At 35.4% G+C, this 18,360-nt stretch overlaps 1 protein-coding gene across 1 annotated transcript; it reads right to left on the bottom strand.

Annotated features, from left to right (window-relative positions):
• Positions 1-8,067: 8,067 nt before the first annotated feature.
• On the bottom strand, positions 8,068-10,135 carry LOC149159454 (putative pectate lyase 18). Its single transcript, XM_089433488.1, has 4 exons — positions 9,867-10,135; positions 9,094-9,736; positions 8,894-8,997; positions 8,068-8,701 (listed from the first exon to the last, which is right to left on the bottom strand). The coding sequence occupies exons 1-4, from the start codon at positions 10,067-10,069 to the stop codon at positions 8,341-8,343; spliced, it is 1,311 nt and encodes a 436-aa protein (XP_089289614.1). The 5' UTR covers positions 10,070-10,135; the 3' UTR covers positions 8,068-8,340.
• Positions 10,136-18,360: the final 8,225 nt, after the last annotated feature.

The raw sequence follows: 18,360 nt of genomic DNA, 5'->3' as shown, positions 1-18,360 counted from the left end.
ATTGTTGCACCACTCTAGCCGGAGGCTAGCAAGGGATTGGCCACCTGGCCTAGTCCCAAACAGAGTCAGTTGCTCGCCCCTATTAGGCAAACCAGTGAGAAAATATATGTCTGAGGGCTCTATCTCGAGCTGGTGCCCTCCGATGTAGAAGCATTGATCCTGGACGTTCCACCTTTCAACCAGCCATTCTAAGAATCGCACCTGGGCCCTCATGCCAGGCATGGCCCAGTATTTGTAGAGACCGCGTGCCTTCAAAGCATCAATGGAGGGTTGATGATCTATTGCGGCCAAATCGACATCTTCGTGTTCTCTTTCGCGCCAATCAAGCATGGTGGGCAATCTACACACCAAAAAACATTCATTAGAATTCATTAAATCAAAAATTAGTGGCTTAGTTTTGAGATTTGGGGTTTTGAAATTGCTTTGCGCGGAGTACGCACCCCACGTTCAGAAACAGAGCATGGGTACGCAGTTGTTCTGAAGGTAGGCTGCGTACTCCCGCCATTTTCCCATTAACGAAAATGTCGGGGTACGCAGGTCGCCCATGGGGCACCTGCGTACCCCGAAAAGCGGATCCTAAAACCCCAAAGCCCCCAAAAAATCAAGCTAGGCCTTAAAATGAAATTCTAAATGGATGAAAAAAAAGAGGAGGATGTTGTGAAATACCTGAAAGAGACGGCACTCGATTCCGACGGTCGGATTCTCCGCAAAGTCCACGGGAAGTTTCTTGCCAAAAGCCCTTTTCTCTCCCTCAACAGTAAAATGGTAAAAATGACATGGTAAAAGGTCTTTTTATAGGTTTTTTGGATAAATGAATGCTAAATTTGTTTATTTTTCACCATGGAAGGATATTTCTCAATGCATTTTTGCTTATCTTAAACAGGTATGAGTAATGTGTCGTTTTTGTGCAGGACAATAGGAATTTCAAGGAAAATTATCATTTTTCACGAACCAAAACATCAGAGTCATCTTTTAAGCCCTTTTCTGACTCCTAAAACATGAAAAGATTGTCGAGCGTTTCTTTTACACTCGTTAAAACGGAATTAAAAGATGGTCCCCTTATAGCCCTTTTCTGACCGTAAAAAAAAGGAAAAGATTGCCGGATTTTTGTCGTTTCAAATTCGATACTGGAAATAAAACGACGTGTCCTTGATCGCTTTTTACTTTTTAGGTCAAAGACACTAATCATGAAAGTACTCCTTGGTCGTAAAAGATCAAGCGGTTCTCTCAAGTAATATTTTATACTTTTTCGGGCTTGGGAGACACAAATTTACGAAAAATTTCAACCCTGGAGTCTTCTTAAGTTTTTCAGACTCTCTAAAATTGAAAAACGTCGAGTTTCTCCTATACTGGACTCGTTAAAATTTCACAGTAAAGGACCTGTTCGATTACAAACAGGAACGGACCACTCCTTCTTAGGGTTTGAATCAAAACTAAGTTGGACTCATCCGAATGATGAGCTTATAATCAAGAATATGTTATCCTCCTCAAGCTTGTAAAAAATAAAGAGGTACTTGCCAGAAATGGTGGGGGAAAAGAGAGAAAAATGAGCCCATTTGTTATCCTTTGTCTCAGAAGAAGCCTTATTACCACTCTTGAACACGACACTTTGCATTCACCTGGGTTGGGAAATCCTTTACCTCACAGTTGATCAATTGGAAGTCTTCAGTCGGGTATTAACTTTGGGTCAAATGTCACCAAGCCATCTGGCGTGTCGTTATGTGTTCAAGAGGTATCTGCAATAAACATTCATCTTCAAAATACCCGTCATCCATTTTGACCATCCCTGAGTCAGTCCTTACAGCTACATTTCTTCAACTTGATCTATGATTTCGTGTTGTGGGCTTGCCTGCAACAGGTAGCTTTCTATCGACATCAGCACATTATCTAGAAAGATGACCTAGGAATCATCAGTACCTTGAAGTCTGCATGCATCAATGGCAGGTTTCTCGCCTTTGACGACAGTTTACATCATTGACTTTCGATCGAAGGATTCCGTGAAATGTTTGACATCAACTCATTCATTCACATCTCATGGATTGTACTGGGTACTTTGAGAACCATTGACATCACTGGTGGTTTCTCTCACACTTGTTAACAGTTTACATCATTGACTGGTAATCAAGTGGTTTCTACCATGTTCGACATCAACTCATTTATTCACATGGATAGAATTGTACATGTTCGGGAAGTAGAAATGAAGACCCTGGATCTAGTTTCCACCATCCAGGCTGCGAGGAGTTTTGTATTCATTATACAGTAGACTAACTATAAACAGATGGTTGCGCCCATACTGTGTCTACAAAATTCTATGATTATGATGTACTGCAGAATCATTCCTGTATCAGAGCAGTAGATAGTCAATTAGTTAAAGTTTTCAATCTGAGTATGGGAATGCCTTCCTCAGCGATGATATGATCATATATATGTATTTTGTGTTGAATACTTGCAGGTTCCGACTAGGCTCTCCACAAGATAATCCTTGAAATGATAAAGTACTTCACCCTTCCTAGATGATATGAAACACTAATCTACTACAGGCTTCGCACTTTAGGGGGCAATCTGTTACACTAAAATTTGTCACCATGACTATTTGCAGTTAGTATGGCTCCATCAACTGTCATACTATCCTCCTTGGCAAGCCTCATACCTCTGCTCTCCATGTCAAACTCCAAGAAAGAGAGAAAGTCATTAAAAATCTATATATCTCTGGGTACGCAGTTTCTCTTAGCCTTACCTGCGTGTATGCACCCCAAGTTCACAATACCTGTGTATTTGTACGCTCTGTCTATAAAGCAATGGGTGCGTACTCCTGTAAAGGTCAAAAGGCCCAAGTTTCACTCCCAAAAAGTTACTTGTGGTCATTTCTAGAGCATTCTAGAAGCTTGTTTGACGTGTATGGAGCGCCTCCAGATGGTTCATGTATCCCTATCAAAGAGGAACTTATCCCATCAAGAGGGGATCTATCTCATCCAAAGGGGGGCTTATCCCATTGATGGTGGACCTGAATAACTTCCTCTAGAGCACTATAAATACAGGCATTGGGCCAGAGGGAGGGGAGGTTGAAAGCTGAACATTCCTAAGGGTAGATGCTGCTGGAATTAGGACTCCCTTGTAAATCTTGAGAGGAGAGATTCCCATCCTTTCCTAGCCTTATTTGAGAGTGGGTGAGCTGATCAAAGTAAAGGAAAACTCTTGCTGGACCCTAGGAGGGACTTGCACAACACCAAGGCTCAGGTTGTAATGGTTCCTTTTGTTACCTCTTAATACAAATGAACTTATTTTTCTCAACAGATTGTTATTCATGGTTTATTTCATATACTCCTTGGTCTATATGATAGATATGTATTGTTTTATGAGTTTATCAGGTGCTATTTAATCTTTTGGCTTGTTAGTGAATGCAGGTTTCAAAGAGAAGGAGGAGCTCATCCGGATCGGCGAGGCTGGACTACTACAAAGCGTTGGACTAAAGGTATGTTAAAGATCCCCTGATTACTTGTATTTGCAATGCATGTTTAGAGAAAGGTAGGGTTTATTTATTTTGTTTGTCACTAGAAAGCTTTTGCTTCTAGGGAGGTCGGTTGTGTCTGCACTAACGACTCTTTGCGCATGACATGTAGTTTTAACTTACGCATTGATGTATGGACTATTATGTATGTGATTGGATGAATTTCATTGAAGCGTGTTGTTGACTTATCTCATCACTTTACATTGTCATCTATTCTACATTCCATTTTGTGATGTCATTCAGCTGATGTGTTCCTTTCATGCTACATACTTTCAGAGGCTTCTAAGGGGCACACTTCCTTTTCCCTCCATCTGTTAGAACCTCCCCATGCATATACATTAATTCATTGCAAGGTCACACACTTTCTTCTGAGAAGGACACCTTTCTTGCCTCTGAGCGCTATCACAGTCAAGGCATAGATTTACTACCATCTATTGGGACTCCTACTCCAAACAGTTTCAGGTCTAGTTGGGACTTCTTACCGGGGATATCCCCTCACATGTTGGCAGTTCCAACGCTGTCAACAAGACTTGGTGTCATTTTGTCCTATTTGTATCCACTGTGGAAATGATAGCTATGCCTACATGTAATGGAGTGAGCATTCTGCTCTCTGGCTTTGGTTGTTATTTTTTACTGGATGGATCTGAATGCAATCTCAAATTCACTTTTTTTCACATGAAATATATGTAATTCAATTTCCAAAAAAAAAAAGAAAGAAAAAAATGGAAATGAGAACTAAAAGGAGAGGGATGCTATTTTTAAAATAATAAAAATGTTTGAGGGTGCTTGAATTCAATCATGATAGTGGGTAAGAAGTTGTAGTTAACTTTGATTCTTTTTATTTTATGAGAGAATGCTTGTATTCCTAGTGATTTATTCCATAAGGGCCAACATCTTTGGTGTGAAACTATATGAAATTGCACATCCAAGAATCTCATGTGATATATACAGCTAAGCACCACATCAATTCTGGTTTCTATTTTATAATCTATTTAATTTTATTCTTGTTTTAAATTGGCTTAAATGACAATAATAGGGTTTTAACTTCCATGGATGGCATACACTTGCCATGAATTCTAGTTATTTTTAGTTACATATATGTGTCCAAACCAACACCTACATTCATGTAATTCACATTTTAATCTACAAATAATATGATTAACAATCTTGTTCTTTCACAATAAATGCAAAATGATATAGGAAGTGGTAGAACAAAACAATAATTAATATTCACCTTGTCTTTCGATGCTTTGTACTTTCACAAAAATGGTTGCTTATACCCACATAATTATATCATCATGGAAATTGTCAGTATGACCCAACATTAACACCTACAATAGGAAAAAAAGCATACCAACCTAAATATCTTATCATTGTCAATCTAGAGGAGAATGAATAAAATAGTGTTAATCACAATGAATTAATTAGTTAACACATGGTTTGTGCTTGAATATTTTATTTCGCCTTGTTGCAGTGAGTGAAATAATTATTAAAAATGGGAATATACATGGATTAATTAGTTATGTCAATGAGACCATCTTCATATTTATACATGGAGCAATGGTCCACCCATATTTTCCTCCCTGTGAAGATAGAAATCCCATATCCATGACTTAATTTCCTCAAACCAATATGAAGATGAGATATGTTTACTATAATGTTTCTTACATCCTTATAGATTTGAATGCACATGGCAAGAATGATTATGCCTATAACATATTTTATCATGATACACAATCACTTTGAAATACGGATGTTGGTTGCTCATTCATAGATTATTTTTGAAACTATAAATTATCAACTCTTACTTTAGTTCGATAACAATGTCATTATAGAAGATGGTCCAGAGTGGCTCCATTTGAATCACACCTTTTGACACCCCACTATCACCTAGCTAAGGGACATTAGCAATCAACTTTTCCTTTATGATCACATTTGTCTAAGAAGTCAACTTAACTCAACAATACATGAATGTGGCTTGAAATTGGACTAAATAAGAGGGTAAACCAAGTATATAGGTTGATGGTATAGAAGGGTTGATTGTGTAGTTAAGAAAATCAACTAATAGATCTAGTAGACTAGAGTAACACATATGCCAACCCATGGTTGTAGATTCTTGTGCAATTCAAGCTTTTATTAGCCTAATTTTGTATTTTCTATAGATTCAATTTTTCTTTTTTAACATGGCTCGCAAAACTTTGGATTCCAATGCTAATCATGTCACTAGTCTCTAATTCCTATGAGCGTCATTTTAAAAACTTAGTGACATATTAAGGGTGGATTACTAACTAAATTCTTGTGTTCTAGTTCCCCTATACCATGATTTTAATTTATTATGAAGGTACTATTATGAATTCACTAATCTAGTAACAAGTGACAACCTTTAAAAATATACACATGTTCATAATGTTATAGATTTAGTGCCCCCCAGATCTCCTCAAATAAGTGTCAATTTGGATTTCGAAGAATATGTGCATAATTTCAAATGGTTGTGCATGATTTCAAAAATGTGTATGCATTCTAAAACAATGAGTTAGCCTTCAACAATGTGTGGGAAATCTAAAAAAACACGCGCTTTCAAGAATGAGTGGGTATTTTCAAAACATGTATGTTCTTTTATGTAGATGTAGGGAGAGAGGGAGGGAGATACGGTTAGATTTGGGGTTTGGTTGTAAAGGATGAAATAAGGAAGTCGTGAAGGGATGGAGGGATGGATATGGAAATGAAGGGAGTGGAGTGAGCTCGGAGAGACAAAGTAGGATAAAGAGCGGGAAGTGGGAGGAGGGTGGTGTAAATGGATAAAGAGGGAGTTAATGAGTGAGAAGAAATTAATAAAAGGGAGATAGACTCATGTGGTAGAGAAAGAGAGGTAGGAAGAGGAAGAGTTAGAGAGGGAAAGGTGGGGGATAGGGGGCATTAGGGAAGGGAGTTAGAGGGAGAGTATGGAATAGAGAAGAACATGGAAAGAGAGATTGTGAGAATGTGTGTGTGTGTGTGTGTGTGTGTGTGTGAGAGAGAGAGAGAGAGAGAGAGAGAGAGAGAATTGTGAGAGATAAAGAGGAGAGAGAGAGAGAGAGATGGTAGGATGTACACAATGGCTAATATATATGTTTTAATAATATCATGATATTTTTTTATAAATGATCATATTATGTGAGTATCAAGATTGTATGTAGATAAGTTAATATCATTTTTTAGTATTGTAATGACTCTTTTGTCACTATAATTTACAATAATAACTGAGTCTATTTTAGATTTTTTAATTACATGACTTTATTGATTGATGTCCTTTGGCTAGATTGATGTTCAATATTGTTTTGGATTATACCATCATCTAAAATTTCATCAAGCCATGAATATATATGAATCATGAACATATCAAGAGTTATATAATGTTGTTGGATAGTTTTAATGGGTGTTTGAATGAGGGAGTTGATTTGACAGTGTATATATATGATTTGTACTATTAAAATAATCTACTTGTAGAAATCCAATAATGACCTCAAATAGACATGAAGAACCACATAGATATGTAACGAAAAGTGAGGTAACTTACACACCTACATTGTGGATAAGGCATTATCCATCAATTTAGATATGATATTGCGATCATAAATATGATTTAAAACTTGTTTGGATATATATATATAATCAAAATTTAATTAAATAAAAATTAAATAATTTATTATTATTATTATTGATCCATATCATGTTATTAATTTTAATATAAAAATATAGTGATGAGTATTATCATATTAAAAATTTTAAACATATAAAATTTTATAATATATATTAATGATAGAAATTGATTTTTTTTTAATGATGTGTGGAGTAATTTAATTATCAAATCATAATCAGACTTCCCATCACTAAAACTACATCAAAATAAAATTTAATTATAATTTTATATAAAAAAGTTGTTTCATCATCCACCCAATTAAAAAAATAAAATATAGAACTTTAATGTTAAATTTTAAAATTATTTTTATTACAACTCATTTAAATGGAATATAATTTAATTAAATTAAATTATTTAAAAATTATTTTAAAATTATTTACAAATTAAATATATAAAAAACAAACTCTCATTAGGTTTTCATTTACATAAATTTTGTCCAGATTTGTCCAGCAAAACGGATATTAAATTGTCCCAACCCAACACATAATTCTTCTAATTAAGTCCATTGCAGATGAAGTTTAAAATTACCATTTTTAATTAAGTCCATTGCAGATGAAGTTTAAAATTACCATTTTTAAGTTTTACATTTTGATAAAAACATGAATTTTTTGTACTTGTGAAATATTAAGAAATTGCAGATGGATAATTTATTATTATTATTATTATTATTATTATGATGATGATAATGATGATGGTGAATTAGTAATTATCAAACCTAATCTAAAGAAGACTTAGAATTAGCTGCCATTATAACACCAAGAGTATATCTAACAACCTGCAAACAGATATACTAATTTCTTATGATTTTAGTGAAAAAAACAGACTCAGAATCTACTTCTTAAACTACATACCATAACAGAATGTGATTTGAACCCTTACCTAATAAGTTTGTAAATAACTTAGTATTATAAAAAATAATAATAACGGCGACACATTGGGAAGTGTGAGAAGGGCCACATTGAAGAAGACACAGTTTAGAAAAGTAAAAGTTTCTAGATAACTTAGTATTATAAAAAATAATGTCAACGATAAGAACGGCGACATTGGGAAGTGTGAGAAGGGCCACATTGAAGAAGACACAGTTTGGAAAAGTAAAAGCAATGTTTGCGGCTACTCAAGTTCAGGTGTGATAATTGTGGGTAAGAAGTTGCAGTTAGCAGCGAGTTCCTTTCTTGCACGAGAGCGCACCTGCGTTCCTGGTAATCTCTTCCACAACGGCTGAACTCTTTGGTCTGCCACTGTATGCGGTTGCATAGGTCGAAAGCACCTGAGATCCTGACGGTGTGAAATATGCACCATTTAGTAGCATATCATCTTCTGATATCCAGTTCCATTTTTTCCATTCACTTTCTGGGGCGTTTTGCCTCCTGGTTACTTCTTTAGCAAAGGGATTTGCAGGTGCCATAAATCTATTGCCTTGACTCAGTATTGTGGGGTTTGAACTTCCACCGATGGCATACATTTCCCACCCAGCGTAATCATTGTTAAACACATGGAAGTATCCAAATCGGCACCTACATCCATTTAATTCATTATTTAAAATCTAAATGATATAATAGCTATTCCATACTTTTCCTTCACAACAAAATGAAAAATATAATTCATTATTTAAAATCTAAATAATATAATAGCTATTCCATACTTTTCCTTCCCAACAAAATGAAAAATAAGACGGGAAATGAGTGAAATAACAATTAACTACTCACCTTGGCATTCGTTGGACGAGACCTTCGCCAAAATGGTTGAGTGCAACCGTTGCCTGCATAACTTTGTCATGATGGTGGTCGTCACTGTGACCCAATAACATCACCTACCATTGGAGAAAAGCAGACCATTGTCAAGGTAGCTGGGAAGGAATAAAATAGAGTGAATTGCAATGAATGAATGAATGCGTGAGCTTGGTTACCTTGTCGTGGTGAGTGAAATAATTGTTGGAAATGGTGATATAGGTGGATGACTTGATAGCGTCAATGAGACCATCTTCGCAGTTAGACATAGAGCAATGGTCCACCCATATGTGCCTCGCTGTCGAGATGGAAATCCCATCGCCATGATTTGTTTTTCTATTCAGAGGAAAGGTGCTTACCATAGCGTTTCGTAGACGCTTACACTCATGAATGTGGATGCCATGAATGATGACGTTTGTCACATTTTTTATGGTGATACATGGCCCCTTAGCAATGTGGACGTTGGCGCCTCGTCCATCGATTGTTTTGAAGCTGTTAATAACCAGCTCTTCCTTGAGTTGGATGAGCATGTCATTGTGGAAGATGATCCACAGCGGCTCCGTCTGAATCACGGCATGACGCAGCGTGCCATGGGATGGATTCATGGCATCATCACCGTCATCCGTAACGACATAAAACTTGCCGTTTTTGCCTCCGATGGCATCCTTGCCAAATCCAATGCCGCAATCTGCCAGCCGTTTTCTGTTGTGCTCCCAATTGGGGTCGCACCGCCAACAGTCATCGATGGGATTACCCGTTGCACATGACAACACGCTCAGCTCCTCTCCTCCTCTTGTACTGTTGTTAATAATGCTTCTGCTTCTGTTTGAATACACATATATTGAAACATTCTCGTGTCAATTCAGCCTCCAACATCAAATTAAAAAAAAAAAAGGCCAACAGAGAGATTAACAAAACGCGAATGTAATGTTGCAGTGAGCGATTTACTTACTCTTGAACTATTTTCGCTCCGTTGCTCTCATCTTTCTCCACAGGAAACGTGGACCTACTTATATTGCCCGGTGCCTCGACTATCTTCCGTCCCATAAACTTCTCTCCATATTTTGATTCAAATGGCATTGGTGCCCCGCCATGAACGCAGCGGAGTATTCCAATCAACAGCATGCACCTCAAAATACTAATTTGATTGCTCATTTTGACAGCCAGGACTCAGCTTTGTCTTCTCAAGAAAACAACAACACTAACAACACTGGTGGTGGTTGCTTCTGCTCTGAGCCACTCTTGCAAATGCCGGGGCCTTCTTATAGCATCCACCGTTTTGTCGTTACTATCATTTCATCACACTTGGTAAATTGCAGTATGAATTTCCTTTGCGCATGTTTTTATGATGAATTAAGGAATGTAGAGACGTACATTGACCGGAGGGAGATGGCAAACGTAAACTGCGAATCTTTTAAACACAGCACATTCTTACATTTTTTTAAATGAAAATGAAATATCACATGAACAATCAAGAAAGCTAGAAAAGCTAATAGGAAACATTGAATCCGGTAATGTAATGTATCATTTCGAGAGGAAATAATAATATATATTTTTAGAAATTATAATGCTTTATGGAAGAGAGCTGTCCTGTGTAATGACTTTAATGTCCCACTTGTCCTATGTTATGTTATTAGTAAATAAAAATGAAATATTACATTAACTATCAAGAAAGTTAGAAAAGATAATAGGAAACATTGAAAATGGTAATGTATTATTTAGAGAGGAAATAATAATATATATTTTTTAGAAATTAGAATGTTTTAGGGAAAGAAGGTGTACTATGTGTAATGACTTTAATGTCACACTTGTACTATGTTATTAGTAAATAAAAATGAAATATTACATTAACCATCAAGAAAGTTAGATAGAAAAGATAATAACAAACATTGAAGATTGTAACAGATCATTTGGAGAGGAAATAATAATATATATTTTTAGAAATTAGAATGCTTTATGAAAGAGAGGTGTATGTGTAATGAATTTAATGTTACACTTGTATTATGCTATAGTAAATAAAAATGAAATATTACATCAACAATCAAGAAAGTTAGAAAAGGTAATACGAAATATTGAAAATTGGAACCATGGTTTTGAGTGGAAATAATAATATATATATATTTAGAAATTAGAATCATTTATGGAAGAGAGGGGTGGATGGATGAATAATAAATGTATTAGCAAATTTTATAATTAAAAGTTTTGTATAAATGGACATGTGTTATTTTGTACAAATAATATAAGAAGAGTGATAAACAGCAGCTATACAAGACATTTTGGGAGATTTTTCAAAATAAAATACTAAACAATTTTCTCTAATTACATTAAATCTTAATTAAGTTTTATTTTGAAATAGATATTCCATCTCTTTTATAACTATGTAATTGATTAGTGAAAAGCTAAAATCATTTAGTTATTGTTAATTTGTAAGCAACTTCAAACATATCTCTGCCATTCACAAAGTTAGACCCAAAAAAACACCTAAACTACTGACATAAAAACCAATCCTCCACCAACAAATTGCAACTTATACTCATAAGATAGTTAATTTCAAAATAATAAATACAAATTTAATAAGAATAAACTCATTTTAATAGCAGTTGTCTATAATGAGACTTTTTAGAAGCCTTTTCGGTGGGTTTTTCCGATCAAAATACGGCAGTAATTTATTGGAATCGCAAGTTTGATAGCTAGTTTCTGCACAATCAAGGCGTCCCAGGGGTTTTTCAGGGTGCTGAATCCAAATATGCAGTTAAAAAACATTTTAAGTGCAACAAATCAAGATTTAACCTCAATTTCTTCCACCGAATTCCGTCACCAAATTAGGTGCTCGACTGTTAAGGAGAGGGCCGCCATCGAGAGGAAGCGCAAGCCCCTCTGGGACCTCTCCCGGTGGTCGAGCAACTAAAGTTCCTCTCCTTATCAGTCGAGCCCCCTGTCGGGTCCTTGGTTCATTTCGACCAGTGATTCCAGTCATTCATTATATACGTAATTACGTCATTCGAGATAGGAACCATCAGATGCTTATTCAACTTGGGGCGAGATAGCGTAATGACATATATAAGAACGGTGATAGTGACTTGCGTGAAAGCGATTAGCCAAAACTGAAACAGCCGTAAAGCCGCATCTAGGGCCCTATATTATTTAGGGGCGGAGCCACTCACTATTCCTTTCCAAAAAATCTCATTATAAACAACTCCATTTTAATATCTTACGAAGCTTTATGTTAACTTATTGCTGACTTGTACTTATAACTTCGAGATGAAGAATCCTCGCTCTCTGTTATATTATCTCGATGTTAACTTTAACTATTACACGTGGAAAGCATGGAAAGCGAACGATACCTAAAAGTTTTCAATAATTGATCTTTTTTGAAAAATTGGAGGCTTAAAAGTCAAAAGATCGAAGATGCAAATAGAGAGAGAGGAGATGTGGAAAGCCTTGCGAGCGAACAGTAAACCATCATACGTACTACGGCCAAAAATTTGAGAAATGTTGGAGGCTTAAAAAGTCAAAAGATCGAAGTTTGTTTTACTCACATGCAAATTGCGAGCGAACAGACGTGCAAAGCCTTGCGATCGAACACTAAACCATCAAACGTGCACAATCAATTTGATTCCGTCCTAAACAATTTACCATCATCTTTTTTTGTCATTTTGTTTCAAACCTTCACTTTTCAAATTTCATGTCAAAATGTGGCTGGTGGCTGGTTATCCTTCAAATTTTCCGTCAAAGGATGGCCTCTTCGGAATTGAACACTAGATTTCTCAACGTTATGTTATAAACGGAGGGAATTGTCTATAACAATTTTTTCTTACACGATACGAAGTCAATTAAATAATGTTAAAATACATATAATTGAAATTAAATTAAAATTTTGAAAATATTAATATTTAAAAATAAAATTCTATGTGAATGGTAAAATTGAAAAAAAAGTTACAAAATAATTGTTAAAAAATTTATTACATCTATTTTTTTATTTTTCTAATCTTTTAGTGAATGTTCACACTTTAAGGGGTAATTGTTAGTTTTATAAAAGTGTGTTCACACATTAAGGGGTAATTGCTAGTTTTATAATACTTTTATACTTAAATGATCTTAAATAGTTATGTTTTGGTAAACAATTAGTTTCTTTAAATATACAAGAATTAAACACATGTTCTAAGTGGCTCATTTATAACTTTTAAAAAATAGTTATATCTTGAATTACATCATCTTAATAACTAGATATATGAGATGGTATGAATATAATTTATGATAATAGTGTCAATTCCTTAATATACATCTCATAACAATTCATATAAATTTGTCTTTTAAAATATCTAAATTATTTTTTCCTTGTAGTATAATTTTCCTTTACAAAGTCTATGAATAAGCAAGTGCTATATACTAGCTAGTAAGTATCCCTTAGGTTAAATATAGCTAAATGAAAGTAAAAATACTACATTTAAGTTAGTGTTAAGGTTTAGAGTCTAGTTAATTTAGCTTTTACAGACTAGTAAATTGAGGTATTTTGTTAACTGTAATTTTGCATTGTGGTGGTGGAGAATCCAAACCTACCCAAATACAACAATAATGTCTTCTTGTAATGATAATGCTTTTGTTGAGAATGACATCTAAAAAATTTTACATTCTCTGTGTAGAGTATAGATAGATATATTTTAAAAGAGTAGTCTAAAAAGACCACAAATTGGCCCAGAAAATTGTGGAAATTCTGGCATGATTTTTGCCAAAATCTAGAAAAAAATGTGGGAAATCTAGGTTACAACTATAAAATTCAATGCTCCCTAGTCAAAAAAAGATAATGTAAATAAATTAAACATCTACCCAATTACTAAATTATACAACAAGGTATACGCATTTGACCATAATTACATTGATTTCATGATTGAATAATATTACAGTGTAATGGGTTTATAACTAAGTAACCGGATTCGTCCAAACCCCTCTGCAAATCCGAATCCTGCGAATCGGATACGATTCGCTAGGAATTTGAATCCTAGAACAGGATTCGACGTGTCCGTACGAGATTCGTATGAATCCCGTATGAATCCTATACGGACACATCGAATCCCGATTCTGGGATTCGAATCCCCTAAATATGCCTTCCGCGGACTTAAAAACGCGCTGTTCTTTTTTGTTTTCACCTTATTTCTCATTCACTTTTGCATAGTTTGAGCTGTGGGCAAGGAGCTAAGGGTTTGGAGCAAGGAGCTAAGGGAGTAGAGCGTTCAAGGAGGAGGATGCAAAGGAGAGCAGTGGTGACCATGGTGTCATCCTCCACACCAGAAGATGTAGAGGCGACTATGGATACAGGGGAGGAGGAGGATGCAGAGGAGAGCAGTGGTGACCATGATGATAAGGACATTGATGCTGATTCTGATGATGACTCTAGCGATTGATGACTGCCTATTGCCTTGAGGCTTGTATACCTGTAGTTGTTTTATATTTTCTATTTCTATTTTCCATTGGCATTGCACCAACACTACCTATGTAACACATTTTGACTTGATGACTTAATGAAAAAACTACAGTTGTCAGTGTCTTTATCTTACTATCTTGTAGTTATAAGTTGTCTTTCATTTATGAATTATGAATCATGATTTATGTGACCACTGACATGTATTTGAATTCTGTATGTACTATGCATGCTATAGATGAAGATCTATGTTTGAAATCAATGAATTTGTATCATTAATTAGAATTTGTGTAAGAAATATCTAATTTTTAATATATATATATATATATATATATATATATATATATATATATATATATATATATATATATATATATATATATATATATATATATATATATATAACGAATCCTACGTGTCCTGTTCCGGGGGTCAACATGTCCGAATCCGACATTCGAATCCCCGAATCCTACGAATCTTGAATCCCCGTGTTAGGTGACTTAGGTTTATAATAATGTTTAAACCATGGTTTTGACCATGAGTCACTCATACCCTCAGTTTAGTCTACCACTCTTCACACCCTACGAAGGATCTAGAAGCCAATCTAATCGTCTACCACATGACAAATCTCATTTCAGGATCAGTGGCAAATCTCATTTTGGGATGAGTGGTATATCTACGACGACAATGGGTTAGCGATAGACCAATGGATAAGGGGAGTGAGAGGGATTTAGACAGTAATTACCCTCTCGCCCTACATGCCTCAGGTCCCTCATTGGACACTGACACAGTTGTGAAACCCTCCTCTGCAATTCACTTAGGGTTTTTCTGTTTTCCTTCAATTTTCAACATTAGTGGATGTATACTCTAATTCCCGAGTCAGCTTGCTCTTCCTATAATGATTGGAGCTCAGTCTCGACAAATTTCTAGTTGGAACTTTCCTAGTAAGACCTCATTCTCTTTCTTAAACTTTCGTTTCTGTTTTTTTTTCTCTACTTATGTGATTGAAATGGGTTCATATCTAATGTCCACTGGTTTATGTGTGCAGGGAGGAAATTACGCTCTTTACTTCAACCTCACCACATAGATTCAGAAATTGTGGCTCCCTTCACACACCAGACTATCTCTTCCCATCAATTTATTCTTCTGGGTAATTCCCAACAACAATAACTTGATGTTTCCCTTGGATAGGGTTGCTTTAGGGATGATGGTCTCTCTCTCCTTCATTTATTTCATGATTTCATGTCTTAAACTATTTTACAACTCAATTTCTATTAAGTTTGATGTGCTCATCTCAGATCGCTAATTTATGTTGATTTCTTGTGAACGTAACCTAGATGGATCACATGTTTTCCAATGTTATCGCTTTGCAGAAATACATACAGATTTAGACTACGTTCTCTCTCAGGCCGCCAGGTGTGACTCTTATTATCAAGGTTTTAAGTTGTACTAAGTAAAGATATTTCATAACCCTCTAGTGAAAAATCATTTCCTCAATATGTAGTTATAATTTCTACTCTTTTATAGGGTTCTTGCTTAGGTTTGTAGGGTAAATATGGTTAAATAGCTTCAATTAGGCTACGACAAAGCGAGCCTGAAAATAATTGTTGAATTATATGTACTCTTGAGGGTTTGAATAGTAAGTCGGATGTTTTCTTATAGTATTCTTTTTTAAAGTTTGAGCCGAGACACTAGCTTGATTTTATGGCCCTATCTTTTAATACATTTCTTCCATTTTCGTTTGGTTTCACATATGCTATAGGGAACAAAATTATTTTGTTTTGCAACATGGGTTTTCATATGGCTTCAGAAAAAGGGCCAGAACTATGCTAGTTCTAGAATGTTGTTCAAGGTTCATATATATGCACATTGTTCTTATTTCAATGTTAAATTTATTTATGAAAAAACACATTAATTCATTGCGAATTATTTTTTGAGTTCTTGGGAGTGTTCCTCATTATTTCTGGCAACAAATTTTATGAACGTTTTTCTCTATTGTATTTTATGTTCTGTGTGAATTAGTTTTTTCTTTCTTTCTTTTTCATAGTAACCCTATGTACTTGAACATGTCGACCACAAATTCATTTCCTCAAACTTTTCTATTGTGCTCACACTCTTAACAAATAAATTCTTGTGTTCCAAGTAATTACCCTTATTAGGATGAAAGGGAGTGTGATTGTCCAGGGGTTGTTGTTTCCTGGCTCGACCTAACGACTAACCCAAACCCCTTTTCAGTAAGTTTCATTCTTGTCATTCCAAGTCATTATAAAATTCCTTTTATTGAATTTCGCTTTGACAAAATAACTTCCACTGTCATTAGCACAATTAAATAGTACCCTTGTAGTACACATTTTTAGTAAACATTCACAGTTCTGTAATGCACATTTTTAATAAATATGCATAGTTATGCAAGGTACATTTTCTAATAAGCATTCACAATTTTGTAATGTACATTTTCTAGTAAACATGCATAGTACCACAACGTACATTTTCTAATAAACATTCACAATTCTGCAATGTACATTTTCTAATAAACATGCACAGTACTCCAAGGTAATAATGAACATTCACACCACAGATTAGTTCATTTATGTATTGCATACACTTACTTTCAGATTATACTCGACTCTTATTTTACTGACAAGATAACCCAATTTGAAAATACTTATCTGTATTCTTTGGTTATCAACTACAATATTTCGGGAATTAGGATGTTCCTCCCAACCTGCGAGAACCAATATCACTACTGGTACTCCCCTCGAGCCAATTTCATACTCAGAAACAGTTTCTGATTCAACCTAAACAAGTTTTCCCCTAAACCACCTCATCCCAACCAACTCCAGTCATGGGTACTCAATGAGTTCCACTAGCCAACCCGCTTAAGCCCTCAAAATCTAGTAATGTACCATTAACCTTCACAACGGCCTATCAGAGGCTTACAAACAGTCTCCCATCTCTCCTCGATGCCTTAGGTCCCTCATACCCTTTTGGCTCACTTCTCCATCGTGAACCTTTTCTTCCCCGGAGAAAGGTTGGGTAGGAAACCGCCAGCCAATAACTACCTTTAACCATTCCTAAGTATGAAATTTTGTTTTCTTACATCCTTTCTAGTAACTTGTAGTTGACCCCCATCATTTATTTTTAGAAGGAAATATTTTCTGGTAATTTGATATTTACAAGCACATCTGTAATTTATTAATTTAGGTCTTTGTTCTCGTTCCAAACTTTATTAAAGAAAAGTAAATTCTAAGAGTTACCTAATTTACTAAGGGTATTGCATCTTGCCCCCTTAACGGAAACATCGGCCTTGGTGTTTTCTAGCCTCTGGAACAAGCTCAGATATGTCCGCTACATAAATTGTTTATCCTCCTAGGTAGCCTCCTCCGATTTAAAGTTCCTCCATTGCACTTTAACTTGGAGGATAACTTGATTCCACAAAATTGTTTCTCCCCAATCGAGAATACACAGGGGTTTGACCAAGAATTCCTTGTTATGTTCGACCTGCAATCATACACCATTCATTATTACCTGTCAGTAGCATTACTTAAAACAACTCACGGAAGAATTTAACTATGCTACCTGTACATCTTTCCATTGAATAATATGTCTAGGGTCATGTATGTATTTTTTTAGCAAAGAGACGTGAAACACATTATGCACGTGTATATGACTAGGTAGGGATAATTGGTAAGCTACTGGACCAATCTAAGCAATAATATGGAATGGACCACAGAACCAAGGGGATAACTTAGAGAAACCACTCCACCTCAAGGTACTTCTTTTGGGTTTTACCCTCACATAAACATGATCCCCTACTTGGAATTCTCGGTAGGATCTTCACTGGTCAACATAGTTTTTCTGACGATCCTGAGCAACTTTCAAGTTGAGTCGAACCTTTTTCATTGTAGCTTCCATCTCCTTGATCATATCAGGCCCTAATATTAACTTATCTTCTAGGTTGTTCCAATTGATAAGTGTTCTACACTTCCTCCCATATAACACGTCAAATGGGCTCATTTTCAGTGAT

This window comes from Pinus tabuliformis, chromosome 5_2 (assembly GCF_031772625.1).
Source record: "Pinus tabuliformis cultivar Carrire ecotype Pingquan chromosome 5_2, CPIR1, whole genome shotgun sequence".
NCBI lineage: Eukaryota > Viridiplantae > Streptophyta > Pinopsida > Pinales > Pinaceae > Pinus > Pinus tabuliformis.
The sequence above is the reverse complement of the archived record's forward strand: the minus strand, read 5'-3'. Positions and strand labels throughout refer to the sequence as shown.

Bases quoted from the DNA above. Each gene is read 5' to 3' on its own strand.
- LOC149159454 (XM_089433488.1), bottom strand. From the start codon at position 10,069: ATGAGCAATCAAATTAGTATTTTGAGGTGCATGCTGTTGATTGGAATA. The intron at 9,737-9,866 runs GTAAGTAAATCG...GTATTCAAACAG, and splicing joins GGAGCGAAAATAGTTCAAGA to AAGCAGAAGCATTATTAACA. The intron at 8,702-8,893 runs GTGAGTAGTTAA...AAATGGATGTAG, and splicing joins CTCGTCCAACGAATGCCAAG to GTGCCGATTTGGATACTTCC.